This window comes from Euleptes europaea, chromosome 6 (assembly GCF_029931775.1).
Source record: "Euleptes europaea isolate rEulEur1 chromosome 6, rEulEur1.hap1, whole genome shotgun sequence".
Taxonomy (NCBI): domain Eukaryota; kingdom Metazoa; phylum Chordata; class Lepidosauria; order Squamata; family Sphaerodactylidae; genus Euleptes; species Euleptes europaea.
Genome location: NC_079317.1, coordinates 93622093 through 93642027, shown reverse-complemented (window position 1 = coordinate 93642027; position 19935 = coordinate 93622093). Strand labels below are relative to the sequence as shown.

General features: G+C 43.3%; 1 protein-coding gene across 1 annotated transcript in view; it reads left to right on the top strand.

Annotated features, from left to right (window-relative positions):
• LOC130479355 (mucin-5AC-like) overlaps positions 1 to 16683 on the top strand; it is a 67499-nt gene extending 50816 nt beyond the window's left edge. The window contains exons 39-50 of the mRNA XM_056851744.1: positions 2011 to 2080; positions 2892 to 2992; positions 4722 to 4753; positions 5907 to 6084; positions 6763 to 6867; positions 8997 to 9037; positions 10051 to 10173; positions 10306 to 10401; positions 11824 to 11949; positions 12873 to 12924; positions 13776 to 13890; positions 16437 to 16683. Coding sequence (XP_056707722.1) covers positions 2011 to 2080; positions 2892 to 2992; positions 4722 to 4753; positions 5907 to 6084; positions 6763 to 6867; positions 8997 to 9037; positions 10051 to 10173; positions 10306 to 10401; positions 11824 to 11949; positions 12873 to 12924; positions 13776 to 13890; positions 16437 to 16683 — 1286 coding nt within the window. The remainder of the gene's footprint in view (positions 1 to 2010; positions 2081 to 2891; positions 2993 to 4721; positions 4754 to 5906; positions 6085 to 6762; positions 6868 to 8996; positions 9038 to 10050; positions 10174 to 10305; positions 10402 to 11823; positions 11950 to 12872; positions 12925 to 13775; positions 13891 to 16436) is intronic.
• Positions 16684 to 19935: the final 3252 nt, after the last annotated feature.

Sequence of the window (19935 nt, the reverse complement as noted above, 5' to 3'; positions counted from 1 at the left end):
ATGGGTCCAAGCCTGATGCCCTAGCCCGAGAGGTGTGTTGCTTGATACTGCAGATTAAAGATACAGTACTGCAGACGGGATGCCAAAACTGATCAAACCAACAGATCATTACCCATTTGTGATGGTCCATTTGGGAATGAATGACACTGCCCGGAACACCTCTACAAGCATTAAGGTTGACTATGAAGTTCTTGGGAGGAAGCTGAAGGGAAGAGGGGGACAGGTGATGTTCTCTTTGATCTTTCCAATCAGAGGAAGAGGAATGTGGTGAGAACAGAAGATAATAGAGGTGAACCACTGGCTGTGTCAGTGGTGCTGACAGGAATGACTTGGATTCTGGGACCATGGGCTAAGTTTTCTGGAAGACCGCCTACTAGCACGCGATGGACTTCACCTATCAAGGTCAAGGACAAATAGCACAATGGCAGAAACCTGGGGATTCATCAAGAGAGCTTTACACTGACACCCCAAGGGGAAGGAGACAACCAACCAAGTGATTTCTGTGCAAATAGCAGAGACCTACCTGGGAAGGTCAGGCCAAATGGAACCAAAGGTGCAGAGCTTCAGGTGCCTATGTACCAAGAGCTTGCAAGCTCAAACCATCACTGTTCTAATAAGAAGGAAGCATGGTAGGGGATCCAAAAAGCCAATGTGGATGAACAGAGAACTCCATGATGAGCTAAGGGAAAAAAAGGAAATATTAAAGAAATAGAGGGAAGGACATACCTCTAAAGAAGAGTATCTGAGAGTTGCTAGGCACTATAGGTCAGCCATCAGAGAGGCCAAACAGTGAGATGAGGCTGGCCAGGGAGGCTCGCTACAACAAGAAAAGCTTCTTCAGATATGTGAGGAGCAAACGCAAGGTAACAGAAGCAATAGGCCTACTGTTGGGTGAAAATGGAATAACTCTGACAAAAGATAGAGAGAAAGCAGAAAGGCTCAATGCCTATTTTCCCTCATTTTTTCCCCCCTGAAGAAATGAACAGGCTCGACTAGAGATGATAGCAGGCAAGCACTGAATCCAGGCTGCTGGTTGACATGGACAGAGAAGTTGTTGAGAAGCGCTTGGCTGCACTGGAGGAGTACATAACCCCTGGGACAGATAATATGCCCCTGAGAGCGCTCAAAGAACTTTCTAGAGAGCTTGCAGAACTGTTGTCCATCTTCGAGACCTCTTGGAGGATGGGAGATGTGCAACAAGCCTGGAAAAGGGCGAACGTTATTCCTATCTTCAAAAAAGGGAGGAGGGACAACCCAGCAAACTACAGGCCAGTCAGTTTGACCTCTGTCCCAGGGAAGATACTGGAGCAGATTTTAAAGGGACTGATCTGCAAGCATCTGAAGGACAACCTGGTGATTCTGGGGAAGTCAGCACAGATTTCTCCCCTATAGGTCCAGCCAGACCAACCTCGTTTCTTTCTTTGATTGAGAGATGAGCTTACTGGCTTGTGGGAATGCCACTGATGTTGTTTACCTGGATTTCAGTAAAGCTTTTGACAGGGTTCCCCATTATGTTCTAGTGGGTAAACTCAAGGACTGTGGACTGAACTTGAGGATAGTTAGGTGAATACGGAACTGGCTGGAGAACAGCACCCAAAGAATAACTGTCAATGGCATTTCGTGTGATTGGAGGGAAGCGTCCTGTGGGGTGCCACAAGGCTTACTTCTGGGCCCAGTACATTTCAATGTTTTAGAAATGATCTGGATGAGGGGGTGGAGAGACTACTCATTATATTTGCAGATGATACCAAATTGGGAGGAGTAGCAAATGTACAGGAAGATAGAGATCCAATTCAGTGAGATCTGAACACACTGGAAAAGTGGGGGGGATGTGAACAAAATGCAATTCAACAAGGATAATGAGCATTAACAAATCCTCTCTCTCCATATCAGTACTTCAGGAACAGAGGACAAAAATTAAAGGAATGGTCATGCTGAATCTCTCTGTAAATATCATATGCAAAGGAAATACATCTTTAAGTTTACTTCTATTTCTTTTATCATTTATAGCATACGTCTGTCCTCAAGGCAAACAATATGACCCATGCGGCCCTCTCAACCCTCCAACGTGTGACACAAAGTAAGGAAGAATATAAAATCTGTTTAATTCTGTATTTATTCTACTTCATCTTATTATTATTATTATTATTATTTGTATAACCATTATGATGTGGTTGATAATGTGATGGAGGCTTGGGTTCCAATTTATTCTCCGCCATCAAGCTTACTTGGCAACTTTGTGCCAAGTTATCCCCTTTCAGTCTAATTACATCACACTGATATTGTGAGGATAAAATGTGATCACTGTGTGTATGAACTGTGCCCAGCGCTGCTTGAAAGAAGGCTGAGCTAGGAACAAGTAAGGAATAACTATCTAAAAATATTATTAAGATGTCCGCTGAACTGAAAGTTATTGGATTGCTGGAATTGTTCTCATCTTTGTTAATTAGTAACCGTTTTTTTTAAACAGTCTGGCTCCCTCTCACTTTACACATTATTATAATGAAAAGAACTGAAACACATACTGCATATTCATAGGATCACAGAATCATAGGGCAAAAACGCATGGTCGCTTTAGCCTCCTTTATTCCTTGTTTCAGCCAGGATTCAGCCAGGATTGAACACACATTCGACGAAACGCATTGTTCGATCCTGGCTGAATCCTGGCTGAAACAGGGAATAAAGGAGGCTAAAGCGACCGTGTGTTTTCGCCCATAGAGTCATAGAGTTGGAAAAGACCATCAGGGTCATCTAGTCCAGCCCCCTGCACAATGCAGGAAATTCACAACGATCCCCCCCACACACACACCCAGTGACCCCCTACACCATGCCCAGAAGATTTCATGTTGCAAGGGTGTGGAACTATTCTAATGTATGCTTCTTTCCTATAGTGCTATTCAGCATAGCGGCCCAGGTATAACTGAAGGTTGCTACTGCCCTACAGGAACCAAGCTCTTTAACACCTACAGCAATGTCTGCGTCCATGAATGCTGTAAGTATTCTTATATAAAGGCAGGTGTCTACCACAACTCAACAGTATTGTGTAGTATGAAAGATTCTTGTACCGTCAGCAGATTATAGTGAAATCCTAGGCAGAGTTACACCCCCCTTTTCTGTTGTCAAGTCACTACTGACTTATAGTGACTCCGTAGGGGTTTCAAGGCAAGAAACATTCAGAGGTGGTTTGCCATTGCCTGTCTCCGCATGAACTGGTATCTCTTGGAGGTCTCCTGTCCAAATATTAGCCAGGATCAAGGATGAGTGTCACTGGCCCAAGGTCACCCAGCAAGTTTCCTTGACAGTGGGGATTCAAACCTAGGTTTCCCAGATCCTAGTCCCACACTTTAACCACTACACCATTTTAGCTCTCTACACCTTTCTGATCCCCTTAAATTCACAAGAATACATGAAACTGCTTTATACTGAATCAGACCATTGGTCTTTCAAGATCAGTATTGTCTATTTTGACTGGCAATGGCTCTCCAAAATTGTAGGCTTGGGTCTTTCACATCATCTCTGTCTAATCAATTAACATCAGTGGACTTAGAAGAAGGTAACTCTGTTTAGGATGGCACTGGCAGAAGGCTGCCTAGGTCATCTAGATTGCAGCAATTTGCAGATACACCCTTAGAAGCCAAAGGGGAAATGACTTCCAGCAATCAACACCAGAAGTTAGTCTTAGACTACAATCCTTCCACAAAGTAAGGGTAAAAAACAGGACAATAAAATAAGCTGCTGCTGAGCTGTCTGCTCTCATAAAGAAGGGTGCTAAAGAATAGAATGGGACACGTGAAGTTTTCAAGAAGGGTGTTTTTGTAATATTTAAGCGTAAGGATGTGTCACTGGCAACCAAGATCAGGTTAATTCATGCCATCGTATTCCCTATTACTATGTATGGGTGTGAAAGCTGGACAATGAAGAAAGATGACAGGAAGAAAGTAGATTCCTTTGAAATGTGGTGTTGGAGGAGAATGTTACGGATACCCTGGACTGCCAAAAAAACAAATCCGTGGATTTTAGATCAAATGAAGCCTGAACTGACCCTAGAAGCTAAAATGACTAAACTGAGGCTGTTGTGCTTTGGACATAGACAAGAGTCACTGGAAAAAACAATCATGCTAGGAAAAGTTCAAGGCAGCAGGAAAAGAGGAAGACCCAACAAGAGATGGATGGACTCTATAAAGGAAGCCACAACCCTCAATTTGCAAGATCTGAGCAAGGCTGTTAAGGATAGGACACTTTGGAGGACATTGGTTCATGGGGTCGCCATGGGTCGGAAACTACTTGATGGCACTTAACACACACACACACACATATGAATGATATGCTAAGTGTCAAAATATGTAGGTTGTTTTTGCAGAGAGGATTTCATTCAGAGCTCAGGCATTCTTTCATAGGAGTATTCTACAAAGCGTTCTCTCATCTAGTCTGCCGCATGGTTATGGCAGCCTTCCCTCAAAGTTCCAGAAGACTATGGATTGGGGGCTTTCTAGACAGATAAACTTCTGTTATTATGAAAGCCTTTCATTTCCATGGTTACAGAGCTTCCTTTTATCGCTCAGTTTCTAATGCTTCCAGCTTCTGTTTATATACTCAGAAAACAATAGCTATGTCAGAATTCACACAGCTTCTGTAGGCCTGCTCTTTAAGTTAGTTGTATTAGCTCCACCATTTTTTAACGGCATTAACAAAAAAAAATTGCATCCTTTTATTTCTTTCAGCTTGTGTGGGACCAGATGGGATGCCCAAAGCAGTAAGTAACAGTATGATTATACTTAAGAAATATAGATGAGTAAGCTCAAAACCATGTTTGGAGCTTCATTAAAATTAAGTTTTTTTCCAAGTATTTTGCGACATGGAGAGGGTTTTTAATTGTCATTTGCCATTCTGAAATAATCCATTTATGGAGGATTAGATTTGAAAGCCAAGAGGCCATAGGATACAATCTTCCTTCACAGATAATTGCATGGCAAATGTATTTTTAAAGTGTGTCAAAAACAAATATTCAACAGTCTTTGTTATCTTATAGTCTATCCAATCTGTGGATATCTAAACTTGCAGATCAGGGCCACACTGATTGTAAACAGATAGTTCTGCACACTTCAGAGACCCCAGGTTTGCAGAAAAATCTTAAAACTGAAAATAATACATTGGGGGGGGGGAGGTTAAATCTCCAAAAACAACAGCTAGAACAACAATGTTGTCTGTACATGCAGACTTACCTCGTGTATTGGAGGAATCTGGGAGTAGGGTTGCCTCCTCCAGGTACTATCAGGAGATCTCCTGCTATTACAACTGATCTCCAGCCGATAGAGCTCAGTTCACCTGGAGAAAATGGCCACTTTGGCAATTGGACTCTATGGCATTGAAGTCCCTCCCCTCTCCAAACCCCACCCTCCTCTGGCTCTGCCCCCAAAATAACTCCCGCCGATGGCAAAGAGGGACCTGGCAACCCTAGGGGACCTGATCTCTATCAGCTGGAGATCAGTTGTAAGCAGGAGATCTCCAGCCACCACCTGGAGGTTGGCAACCCTATGTAAGATAGTATTTTAAAATCTAAAATAGGTTCAAAAATCATATTCAAAAATCATATTTTGGATAACTTTTATTTGGAAAGAGTGGACATAGTCAAGATGTATCTTCAGAATGTGGTGCAGATGGGCTTTATTTACTAGCTGTATCTTGAGAGGAAAGATCAAGAAACGTGGGAAACTTGACCTTCCAAACCAGGTCATATCTGCCATGCAGATAAGTGTATAAGCTGTTCCCATGTCTGGAGATTATGCTTCTCACCATTGGGGGGGGGGGGGATTCACGAGCCCCCTGTTCTGAACATAACCAAAGAAGCACACACAAAAAGGAAGTGCAAACTAATCACATTTCCCACCTCTTTTTTCCCCCCACAGCCAGGATCAACTTGGAGCAGCAACTGCCAGGAGTGCACTTGTGAGAAATATTCTGTTACAGTACAGTGCAAACCAAAGACATGTGTAACGCCTGCCCCAGTGCCCTGTGTTGATGAAGGATACATCCCTGTCGCAGTAACAACACTTGAAGATCCATGCTGCCCTCATGAGAAATGCAGTAAGTACAATCTCAGCCTACGCATGCTTGAAGCGAAAGATGCACTGTAAACAGTTTTCAACAAAACTTTCCAAAATAGGAACATTTTTCGCTTGGGGATAACGCCGGATAATTACATCACAGCAAATGCTCCTATGCTGTAAGGTACTTAGAAAGGTAAAGGTCCCCTGTGCAAGCACTGGGTCATTCCTGACCCACGGGGTGACGTCACATCTCGACGTTTCCTAAGCAGACTTTGTTTACGGGGTGGTTTGCCAGTGCTTTCCCCAGGTATCTTCCCTTTACCCCCAGCAAGCTGGGTACTCATTTGACTGACCTCAGGAGGATGGAAGGCTGAGTCAACCTTGAGCCGGCTACCTGAAACCAACCTCCGTCGGGATTGAACTCAGGTCGTGAGCAGAGCTTGGACTGCAGTACTGTAGCTTACCACTCTGCACCATGGGGCTCCTGTAAAGTACTTAGCATAGTGGTTAATCTGTCCATATGACAATAGTACTATTTGTTGTGTCTATAGCAGTAGTTCCTCCCGTTCTCTAAAGGATACCGATCTCAAACTGGTGTTGCATTGGATATCCATTAATGCCGGGAAAACCCCTTCAGATTCTTTTAATGTGAGAATGTTCTGAATTGAACTTTATTCATTCATTTCCCCTCTCCTTTTTGCCTTACGTTACATAGTATGCAACACTACTTACTGCCCCAAATCCATCGAGAGATGTCCAATAGGATATGAATTAAAACAAGAAAAACTGCCAGGAGACTGCTGCATGAATGCCACTTGTGGTAAGTATGGAACTATTGGTAAAAAGCTGGGGAATTTCACAGAATAGTGTTAATTTTTTCACAGATGCATAGCAATTATATCCCAAAAGAGCTTCTCCTCCAGCTAAGCCACTCAAGAGGACTACGTGTCCTCTTGAGTGGCTTAGCTGGAGGAGAAGCTCTTTGGCCTTTTCGCTCAGCATTACAGATAGGGTTGCCAGCTCCGGGTCAGGAATTACCTGGACATTTGGGAGGTTGAGCCTGAGGAGGGTAGGGTTTGGACAGGGGAGGGACTTCAATGGGGCATAACACCATAGAGTCCACCTTCCAAAGCGGCCATTTTCTCTAGGTGAACTAATCTCTTATCATCTGGAGACCAGTTGTAATAGCGGGAGCTCTGCAGCCACCACCTGGAGGCTGGAAACCGTAGTACCAGCATGTTTGGCTTTTTTGCGAGTAGGTCTACTCTTGAAGAAGCTGCCCAGCTTGCCATGTGCGGTTCCTGGGTATAACAAATAGTTCTCCTTGTGAGGAAGTCCCCCAGAATCCCCTGGAGGTGTCAGTGTGTGTGCATTTTCCTTTTCAGTAGCTATTTGGGGAGCAATCTTAAGCAGCTCTATTTGGGAGTAAGTTCCATGTTATTCAATGAAGCTTACTCCCAGGGAAGCATCTTCAGGATTGTTGCCTTAGGGCAAAAACGCATGATCGCTTTATCCTCCTTTAATCCCTGTTTCAGCCAGGATTCAGCCAGGATCGAGCACATGCGTTTCGCTTAATGTGCGTTCGATCCTGGCTAAAACAAGGATTAAAGGAGGATAAAGCGACCATGCGTTTTCACCCAAAGTCTCTTCAACTGTATGATAGTGATTACTTCCTCATGTAAAGACACTCAATTTGCACTCAACCAGCACAAGCTCCGTTTGTTAAATATGCCAGCTCTGATGTTAGGCTGCTTATCATTCACCATTTTGGATGGAGTGGTAAAATATAAACCAATATTTTTTAACTAAACCCCTTCCCAGGAAATCTCCATAGTGTGAGATTTGCTAGTAGGTGTTCTGAAACTCAAGAAATGCCCTAAATGCTTGCAGATATGGTCCTAACAGGGTCATTAGCAGTATAGATTCCTCAACATTTCCTACACAGGGGCAAAGTTTTGTCACATTGCTGCTAGAGCATGGAGATCTCTGGTTAGAGTAACAAAATTGTAACCCTGCCTCTGTATTGATTAATTTTAACATTGGTTCTTGTAGGTTATCCGGGCTGTGTAACCGTGGTCTTGGAATTTTCTTTCCTGACGTTTCGCCAGCAACTGTTACTACTCTGAAGATGCCTGCCAGTTGCTGGCGAAACGTCAGGAAAGAAAATTCCAAGACCACGGTTTCACAGCCCGGATAACCTACAAGAACCAATGAACTCTGACCGTGAAAGCCTTCGACAATAATTTTAACATTGTTTATCTGCTGGTCAAATGGCCGTAAATAACTAAACTAAACTCACAGTAATTCAGCTAGATTCAAGACCAGTAGCACCTTAGAGGCCAACACGATTTTCAGGGTATAAGCTTTGATTCTCAAAAGCTTATAACCCGAATATCTTGTTGGCTTGTAAGGTGCTACTGAATTCTGATTCAGCTGTTCTGCTGCAAACCAACATGGCTACCCTCTGAAACAAACAGTAATTGTTACTGTATGCAAACCACTTTTTTAAAAAAAAAAAAAATGACTAGCAGTTCATATTAATACTTCACCACTGTGAAGAGAGCCAGCATGGTGTAGTGGCTAAGAGCAGTGGTTTGGAGCGGTGGAATCTGACATGGAGAACCGGGTTCGATTCCCCCCACTCCTCCACATGAGCAGCGGAGGCTAATCTGGTGAACTGGATTTGTTTCCCCACTCCTACACACAAAGCCAGCTGGGTCACCTAGGGCTAGTTGCACTCTCTCAGCCCCACCTACCACACAGGGTGTCTGTTGTGGGGAGGGGTAGGAAAGGTGATTGTAAGCCTGTTCGATTCTGCCGTAAGTGGTAGAGAACGTCGGCATATAAAAACCAACTCTTCTTCTTCTTCTTCTTGTACCTTATCATTCTATTCTGATAATATAAGAGAACGTTAAAAAAATGTATAACAATATAACTTTTGCCTCACAGAGTTATTGCCCGGATGTGTTGTCCGTGACGTATTCTATCAAGTGAGTACCCTTCACAATGTCATTGCATAATGAGTACCAGAAGCACTGATCCATGTGACTAACCATTAAATTGGTCGATGGGCAGCCCATTCAGAAGGGGGATAGATCCGCAGTGGCCGGGAGTGGCGCAGCTGTGCCGCCTCTTCAGAGGCTTCCTGGCCGCTGAACAAAAAATAAAACCAGTGCAAAAAATGAAAAACGGGAAATCCCCCATTGAAAGCAACAGGGCTATGCCACCAGAAAAGGTGGCGTAGCCATGTCGCGGCTCGAGGGGGCGTTCCTGGGTCCAAAGTGGTTAGGAAGCTGCTTAAAGGCAGCTCCACACCCAGGAATACCCCCACACCGCCATGGGTTTCTGCTTCCAGGAGTTTGCTGCAGCACCGGTGGCGGGGCCCTGCACAGCAACGCGGCTTCCTGGCACTGGTGTGTTTGCCCCTGCACTGGCGTAGGTGCCGCTTTAGTCTGTGATAAGGTGGTGCCTACCATGGCGCAGGGTCACGCCGGCTCCTAAACGTTTTTATATTGTCATTTTGCTTCTAAATAAAGAAATTGGAGAGAAAATATTTGAGTAAAGTTGTATAACACATCCCCATCCCTATCCCAAATTATGCCAGTCTTTCAGTGCCATCCTAAGCAGAGATACAGCTTTCTGAATCTATTGACATCCGTTGGCTTAGAGGGATGTAACACTACTTAGCATTATACTATCATTGCATCTCTTCTGGTTGCCTTTGAATTTTTTCAGATGTTCTGCTTGAGGAGGAACCTCCAAATTTGACTTTGTAAAATTCCATAACATTCTTTAGATGTTTTAACAGATAAGGATACCTGAACCCCATGTTGTATTTTACTTCAGGCCAAACTTTGGTAGCAATTCTGATTTTAATTTCAAATATCCTGTCCCTGAGGCCCCTGTGTGGTTAAATAAATAGTTACACCTACAGATCATATGAGAGTCTTTTCTGAGTTGTGAGAAGTGATTAGAATAATGTATTACTGTTTCTCCTCTTCAGCCTGGAGCAGTTGTCCCAAGGGGTCCCTGTGAACTATGCAAATGCTCTCTTGAACAAGATGTGCTTGGCAACTTATACACAGTAGAATGTGTCTCAAAAGCATGCAACACAAATTGTCCAGAAGTGAGTTCATGTTGATTTTTAATGGCCCCTACTTTTTATCTGTCTACCTATCCACCTACCTATTTATTGTCTCTAAAAAGTAAAGGACACCCTTGATTTTATGCATTTCCATCTATATTCTTCCCAACCCAGGGCTATGCTTACAAGGAAAAAGCTGGAGAATGCTGTGGTGAATGCACCCCAACAGCTTGTATACTGAAAGACGGATCCACCAACGCCATTATCCAGGTAGCCAATATCTGATGTTCTGTGAATACTATCATCCTTCATGTTTTCTTTATTTGTGTTTTGTCTTATGGGTGGATTGGAAGTTTACTGGAGCAGACACTGTTGATCATAAAAGATTTTAACTGAAAAAAATAAATAACGGTTGAGCATGAATGCTCACATCCACCCCTTGATATCCTTACCTTTCACTCTCCTTCTTTTGGCATTGTCCTCATTGTTGATTTAAGATTGTAAGCTCCTGTGGGCAAGGAACTATTTTTACTTGAAGCTCTCAAGTGCCCAACACACTCATGGTGCTGAAGAACTAATAAACATACAGAACTGCTATATCTTTGGTCCATCTAGCTCAGTATTGTCTCTCTGACTGGCAGCAGCTGTCCATAGTCTCAGGCAAAGATCTTTTCTCAGATCTGCTACTTTGGGTTCTTTTACTGTAGTTACCAGGGACTGAACCCAAGACTTTCTGTGTGTCAAGTATATCCTGTTCCACTAACCTAATATCCATCCCATTCCAGATATGAAGGTTAAAAACATAATGCATATGCCACATGTTTTTAGGTTCTGCCTTCTGTCATGCTAATATGGAACCTACTTCTGTTACCCTGAGGTGTGATTTAGGGCAGAATTCCTTTAAGATATTGTTGAGAGTTAGGTTGGTTCCTTAATTGGAGAAAGACAAGCCAGAAATGTCTTAAATAAAATATATAAAGTTCAATCTCAAGAAGGACTTTGATTTTAACAGAGCATAGGTTAGCTCCGTCCTTCAGCTGTATAATACGAACACTGATTAATACTGATGTCAAGAGCAAAGTACACCCATACTTTATTACAGTGTGATAATTGTAATTTGGACATGCCGAGTTGGAAAAAAAAATACATTATAGCAGTCAAAAGAATGCAGGCAGAAGAATACCATTTCCCTCCTTTTAATAAAGGAGCCCCATGGCGCAGAGTGGTAAGCTGCAGTACTGCAGTCCAAGCTCTGCTCACGACCTGAGTTCGATTCCGATGGAAGTCAGTTTCAGGTAGCCGGCTCAAGGATGACTCAGCCTTCCATCCTTCCGAGGTCGGTAAAATGAGGACCCAGCTTGCTGGGGGTAAAGGGGAGATGACTGGGGAAGGCACTGGCAAACCACCCCACAAACAAAGTCTGCCTTGTTACCCCATGGGTCAGGAATGACCCGGTGCTTGCACAGGGGACCTTTACCGTTTACCTTTTAATAAAGAAAGCTACACAACAAATTGAATAACTCTATTGTTATTTCAGCAAAAGTTTTCCACAAAGCGTTCTATATTTCCGGTTAGAAACATGAACCACTTTTTTGCCATAACTGTACTGTGTTGGTGATATAATCAAAAGCCGTAAAAAGAAATTAAGGTGTCCGTTTCTAACAATATAATTAAATCTGTAACTGTTTTCAGCATGGAGAGAAGTATTACCGTCCTGGAAACAACTGTACCTTTTATGAGTGTGAAGTCATTGATGGCAAGTTTGTTCTTGTCACTGTCAAGAAAACGTGTCCTGCCTTAATTCCTGGCTGCCCACCTGTAAGTTTGACTGAATGTTTTGTCTAGCTTGATATAGTTATGTAATTATTGTTATGACGCAAAGTTCATAGAAGGCATGCTATGTATTTTAGATACAGCAATCTCTGAGTCCAAGTTCCCAATGACTATTTATTTTCCTCTGCCTATATCCCTTTACAAAGTCCTAACTTTCCATTTTGAAGTCTCCAATACATACAATATGGCACTGGCTCTCTGTGGCATAATGATAGGCATTTTAACCACTATCAACAAAATGATGGTAATCTTAGAATCATAGAATCACAGAATCTTAGAGTTGGAAGGGACCACCAGGGTCATCTAGTCCAACCTCCTGCACAATGCAGGAAATTCCAAAATACCCCCCCACCCCCAGTGACCCATACTTCATGCCCAGATGATGGCCAAGATGCCCTCCCTCTCATTATATGCTTAAGGTCATAGAATCGGCATTGCTGACAGATGGCCATCTAACCTCTTCTTAACAACCTCCAGGGAAGGAGAGCTTCCCAAGGAAGTCTGTTCCACTGAGGAACCGCTCTAACAGTTAGAAAATTCTTTCTGATGTCTAGATGGAAACTCTTTTGATTTAATTTCAACCCGTTGGCTCTGGTCCGACCTTCTGGAGCAACAGAAAACAACTCGGCACCATCCTCTATATGACAGCCCTTCAAGTACTTGAAGATGGTTATCATATCCCTTCTCAGTCTTCTCCTCTTCAGGCTAAACATACCTAGCTCCTTCAACCTTTCCTCATAGGAGTTGGTCTCCAGACCCCTCACCAGCTTGTTCATCCCTGACTAGAAATGGTATCTATCCAAGTGTGAATCTCTCACTTGCATAAAGAAAATGTTTTCCCCCCTGAGGAAAGTGATTGCTTTGGTAACTGTAAATCAATTCTCAATTATTATTTTTAATTCTTGAAGGAGTATTTGAAATTGACTGGCGATGGCTGCTGCAAAGAATGTGTTCCTCAGGGTAAGTTATGCCAACTATATTAATACAAAACAAACTCTTATAATGGACTAAACTAAGTAACACCTTTCCTAGACATGTTTGCATGGCACCAATATTGTTACCTTTCAGTCACCAGAACACTGATTTATTTATACAGGCATTTGATGGGTGAATCGGTTTGGCGTTTACTGGTGTTTTTCTGGCTCTCTTTTCTTTGCTGTTATCACCTTTGTAGTATTTAATGTTTTACTTAGATTTTTATTATAACTAGAATGTATTGTTTTAGTATTAAGTACACAGTGAAAAAGTAGGATACAAAAATTAAAATAAATAAATGAGCTGGGTTAGACTGTGTTAACCACCCTGGGGTACAATGTTAGCTAATAAAGCATCTGAGCAGGAAGGAAGCACTGTGCAATCGTGCAGCGTAAGTGCATGCACCAACACAAGTATTGTGAAAAGAGATCTCAGTGTTCATACAAATAGGCCTGCCCCCTCTCCTCTCATGTTCCTGAACATGCTGTCTTTCACCAATGTCATGATTGTAGATGACACATTGTTATACTCAGGAAGTCTTGATGTGTTCCAGCTAATGCCGTAAAAATAAATTCATCCATTCATACTCAGGAAGTATGGCTCATTCGTATTGTAACCTTACATTGATGGACACAGAAAACAGAAACGAGCTTGCTCTTTCTCTTCTTTATGTGAAGGTGACCTGGCTATGATTTTAAAAAGATGGACCAACCAATCCCCACTTCCTTTGCCGCATTAGCTTGCACACATACCATTTTACCAGTTTCAATTTCTCATCAGGGAATGACTGCGACTACATAATCATGCTGTTGTGTGTTTTTTTTTTACCCTCTCAGAACAACGAATCTGCAAACCACACAACACTTCAAAAGTAATTAGACACAACGGCTGTGAAGCTTCTTCACCTATTCAGTTAACATACTGCGAAGGCAACTGTGGTACTTCTTCAAAGTAAGCAAACGATTGGTCACTGTCCTTGTGAACTATCTCTTATGCTCTCCTAAGTCCTGTTTGTTTCAAATGCTTGACATACAAACAGTGGTTTAGAAACTACTTTGAATTCCAAAACTACTTTTTGCTACCATGACCCATGTAAAACTGAAGTCGGGAAAGTGAAATGGTTCATTTTAGACTCCTATGATATACTGATTTGGTCACGTCATGAGACGACAAGAGTCACTGGAAAAGACAGTCATGCTAGGAAAAGTTGAGGGCAGCAGGAAAAGAAGAAGACCCAACAAGAGATGGATTGACTCAATAAAGGAAGCCACGACCTTCAATTTGCAAGATCTGAGCAAGGCTGTCAAAGTTAGGACATTTTGGAGGACTTTCATTCATAGGGTCGCCATGAGTCGGAAGCGACTTGATGGCACTTAACACACACACACACATGATATACTGATTTGATAGCAATTTTGTCGGTAGCATTCAAATCAAGCAGTCCAATGGCTGACAAAAATTATCCTGTCATAAGGTTTCATGAATTTGAACTTGCTTAATCAGATGCATAAATTTATTTATTTATGATCTTTATTGTCTGCCTTTCTCACTGAGACTCAAGGCTACAATCAACAGAAAGGGGGCATGTTACAAAACAAATAAAACATGATCCAAATAAATTAAGATCCAATCCAATCAACTCAGAGTGGGTGAGGACCACTCCCAGCAATAGATAGGCAAAGTAGCATTGACATATAATTTTGATCTAGGAATATTCAGGATGACACATGAAAAGCAGATCCAATTAGAAAGCTACAGAAGTATAGGCAAACTAATTAACATCTGTAAGTGGAGGATTTTGCAAGAATTAACACCTGTAGTGACTGAAAAAAGCCAATCCTTGTTAAGAGGGGATGGAATAAATGACCAGGAAATCTCTTTGCATCTCTGTTGTCTGCTATTTCCAAAAGAATTATAAGGGAATTTAAAATCCTTCTAAAGTGATAGCTCTTCATTCAACATGAGGTTCTAGCACTTTTGTGCTCACAGAATATGGAGTTGCAAGTTACTCCAAAGAGCATTCTAGTTTGACTCTGTGTTCTAAAACAACATTGCCTATATCTAAATCATACTTTTGTCTGTCCAACCTATTTTTGAATCCCATTAAGAACCTTCATCTCTGGAATACACCAGCGTGGTGTAGTGGTTAAGAGTAGTGGACTCCAATCTGGAGAACCGGGCTTGATTCCCCACTCCTCCACATGAGTGGCAGACTCTAATCTAATCTGGTGAACCGGGTTGGTTTCCCCACTCCTACACATGAAGCTACCTGGGTGATTTTGAGCTAGTCACAGTTCTCTCTGAACTGTCTCACCCCCACCTACCGCACAAGGTGTCTGTTGTGGGGAGAGGAAGGGAAGGAGATTGTGAGCCAGTTTGATTCTCCTTAAAAGGTAGATTTTGCTAGCCATGGAGAATAGAAGGTGCTATGTGGGCCACAGGAGCCCGACCCTCAACCGCTGGAAACAGTTCGGCTGTCCCTCGAGGTGCCAGCAGGCATTGCCTATACACGCTCAAACACATCTTCAAAGTTATAAAGGCTAGAAAGTTCCTCCAAAATAAAATGATGCTGAGTAGGGACGCCAGGATCCAGGTGGAACCTGGGGATTCCCTGGAATTACAGGTCATCTCCACACTACAGTGATCAGTTCCTCAGGAGAAAATTGATGCTTTTTTGGGGGTGGGTAGGCTGTATGACATTGAGGTCCTTGTCCTCCCCAGGCTCCATCCCCAAATCTCCAGGAGTTTCCCAGTCCGGATATGGCAACCTTATCCCACATCCCCCACTGGTGGCCTGGGGGGCCTGGCAACCCTAACACTGAGAATCTCAGAGATCCCAGTACCACTACATTCTGCTTCACTTACAGCACATTCCTGACTTGCACCGGCGGCCCTCACCAAAGGACTTTGGAGGCCAGCGAAGGCCCACGCCGGCGCAAGGGCACACAGCGCTGGCGTCCGGGAGGCATACGGTGGCATTTGTGGCCCCAACACCAGTGTGCAGGGCCAGACACCGGTCTCTGGCTGCTGGCGTGGCAGCACTGGGTCTGAACGCCAGCGGAGCGCGCCGCCGGCATCTGGACACCGGCAAAGGCCGCCACAGCGTCCCAGGAGGTGTTCCCGGGGTGTCCCGGGAGGCATCCTGGGGCGTCATGGCGCCAGCTGAGGGGCGGGGCCACCATTAGGCAGCCTCCTGAGCCATTTTGGCTCGGGAACGCCCCCCTTCCCCCCCAAGGTACACCACCTTTTAGGTGGCATATCTCCCATGCAACACTCATAGGGTTGCACGGATTTTTTGCACTGGGCAGAGGTTTCAGCCCAGCAGGCATCCTGGTTAGGATTGCACTGTTTAGTGCTCATCTGGAACTGTAGCATACATCCAGCCCTGATTGCTGTACAGGGGCAAACAGACATTTGATGACACCTAACGGTGACGTGGCTTGATCCTGCAGCCGTTATGCTAAACCTTTCTTCGTTTTCTATTTGTACCCATTCAGATATTCCCCAGAGACTAACGTAATGGAGCATACATGCAAATGCTGTCAAGAAGTCAAGACCAGCAAGCAGCAGGTAGCCCTGACATGCCCCGATGGCTCCATTGTGGACTATTCCTACATCCAAGTGGAGGAGTGCGATTGTCTGAGCAGCCAGTGTGCGCCCCAGCCCGTCCCCACAGAATCACAGCAGCAACAACAGGAAGAGCAGCAGCAGCAAGAGCAGCAGCAAGGACAGATCCAGAAATAAAAGAATACCGCCGACCAAGCAAAAGAATTAACGACAGATTGATGTTCATTTCCCATGTTGCTTTAAACAGAAGAGAATCCAAAGAAGCATCCTGAACATGCTGATTCCCCCCTCCCCTAATTATTACAAATCTACTTTCAGCAGGCTCCATGTGTGTAAAATGTCTTTTCTTTTGTGATAAACCATTAAGAAATTCTTGGGGCTACCAGTCTTCAGTGAGACTGACCTATGCTTCTGTTGATAACTTCAACGGAAATTAGGGTGGCGGATGGGGAGACAGGATGCGGGCTTCATTTTTCACCGGAATGAACATAAGCACAAGAGCTTTGATCGCTAGTTGATATGGACTCACTCACCTTTCTGGAGCGGAATATCTCGTAGCAAGGTATCAATCCCATTCCAAATTCATTTGGCAACGAAGTCTACTCCAGTCTGACACCATTACAAAATGTAATCCTCCCTTTTCTGATTTGTTCTCCCAATACTTCATGTTCTTTTTAAGTCCCTTCTGCAGACTTCGGTCTTTCAAAACTCGGGAAGAGGGGCTATAATACTAGGAGATTCTGTCTAGATTTTCTCTCGCAAAAGAAAAAGCCCTTGACGTGTGCTGCTGCTGAAGAAGGATCTATGTTTACATGACATCATCGGTGTAGTTAAGAAGATTTGGACCTCTGGATTTGTTTTTTGTAATTGTTTACAAAATTATTATAGATATATGCATTTGCCAAAGGGTCGAACGTTTGTAAACCAAAGTAATAAGAAGCACTAATATAATTCTTTTCTAGAAAGATGAATTATTTTTGAAAGTTGTACCATTACTATTTATTTGTTCTGGAAAAATAGACTTCTTGGGCTATTTTCTTTTGAATTAATGTCTGTATTTCTAGCATCAGCCGATGCCTGATTGAGGGTTATCTTCATCTTTCTTTTTTTTATTTGATTCTTAAGAAGAAATGTTACAATAATTAATAAAATTTTAGCATTTTGCAATAATTGTGCTTTTTGATTTCTTCTTTTCCTTGAATTACTTTTTGCGTCTCTAGAAAACCTGCTTTCTTAAAGCACCCTGAGCAGACTTATAGAATCATAGAGTTGGAAGGGACCACCAGGGTCATCTAGTCCAACCCCCTGCACAATGCTGGAAATTCCGAACTACCTCCCCTTCACACCCCCAATGACCCATACTTAATGCCCAGAAGATGGCCAAGTTGCCCTCCCTCTCATGATCTGCCTAAGGTCATAGAATCAGCATTGCTTACAGATGGCCATCTAGCCTCTTCTTGAAAACCTCCAGGGAAGGAGAGCTTACCACCTCCCGAGGAAGCCTGTTCCACTGAGGAACTGCTCTAACTGTTAGAAAACTGTTAGACTTTTCTATGTCCAACTGCTATGTCCTCATTCTTGGTTGACTTTCTGGATATATGGTATCCCACAATTGGTAAAGATAGGAGCCCCGAGGCGCAGAGTGTTAAGCTGCAGTACTGCAGTCCAAGCTCTGCTCACGACCTGAGTTTGATCCCGAAGGAAGTTGGTTTCAGGTAGATGGCTCAAAGTTGACTCAGCCTTCCATCCTTCTGAAGTTGACAAAATGATTACCCAGCTTACTGGGGGTAAAGGGAAGATGACTGGGGAAGGCATTGGCAAACCACCCTGTAAACAAAGTATGCCTAGTAAACATCATGATGTGAACATAAGAACATAAGAAAGGCCCTGCTGGATCAGACCAAGGCCCATCAAGTCCAGCAGTCTGTTCACACAGTGGCCAACCAGGTGCCTCTAGGAAGCCACAAACAAGACGAGTGCAGCAGCACCATCCTGCCTGTGTTCCACCACACCCAAAATAATAGGCATGCTCCTCTGATACTAGAGAGAATAGCATGACTAGTATCCATTCTAACTAACAGCCATGAATACCCCTCTCCTCCATGAATATGTCCACTCCCCTCTTAAAGCTCTCCAAGCTGGCAGCCATCACCACATCCTGGGGCAGGGAGTTCCACAATTTAACTATGCGTTGTGTGAAAAACTACTTCCTTTTATCTGTTTTGAATCTCTCACCCTCCAGCTTTAGCAGATAACCCCGTGTTCTAGTATTATGGGAGAGGGAGACGTCACCCCATGACATCACCCCATGGGTCAGGAATGACCCGGTTCTTGCACAGGGGACCTTTACCTTTTTAAAATTGGTAATAATTCCAGAGATGTTGTTATATTGGCCAATTGCAGCAAAAACAAACATGAAACTTGTGCCATTTTAAAGATGACCAAGGTTTTATTCTAGCACAAAGTTTTGTGAACTAGATAGAGCTCACATTGTCCCCAAAATTGTTTTCCCCAAACTGGAGTTCTGATACCTGATTAGGGTATAATTATAGGAAACTGCATTTGAAGTCATAATTCTGATTATTGGGACATGGACTTTGCAGAGAGTCATCCAGCGTATCAGGGACCAGTTTCTCTATTGTGCGGTTGCTTTGTTAATTCGTTCATCTCTTTAAGCCAGGTATCCTGCCAGGGGAGTAGGGTTGCCATGTTCCCAGTAAAGAAGTCAGGAAAAATATCGCTTCTCTTCACAGAAGAAGAAAGCAGTTTAATCACGACTGTTTCTCTTGTTCTAATCAACTGTTTTCTTGTTCTAATTGTTAATTGTTTAAGCTAATTAAAATGAAGTCATTGTTCCACTGGAAGGAGGCCAAGGCTGCCTCGGAAGCCTACAAGTAATGAAAGGAAGGGGAAAGTAGGGGTGCAGTGGTGGAAAGCCATGTAAGTCAAAAGGAAGAAAGAGAAACCTGATTTAAAGAGTACTTTGCCCTATCACAAGTGGCTAGATGATCCAGCATCATGTGTACGAGGGTATGAACCATTTGTTTCTACAGGAGAGAGCTGTAGATATGTGTGACCCCATGAAGAGAGTGGGAAGAACAATAGACACATAGAGAGGAGGGGGTCAGAGGGCAGATTAAGACAGAGAGAAGGACATCCCAAGAAAGGAGATAACACTTATACACACTTAGAGTGATGTAGCGCCCCCCCTCCAATATTCAGGCATGCTAAGTTGCTGAGGAACATACAGTGACAAAAACTTCTCTTAGGTGTATGTAACATAACACAGACAACGACAATGGTACCGTTAAAACAAAAGGACGCTCTTTGCTTTTCCCTTCAGGCTGCTAAACTGAAGTGAGATGGCAGTCACTTTAGCAAGCTGTTGACATGGGGGGGAAGTATTATTGCCATTTTTATATCCACTGT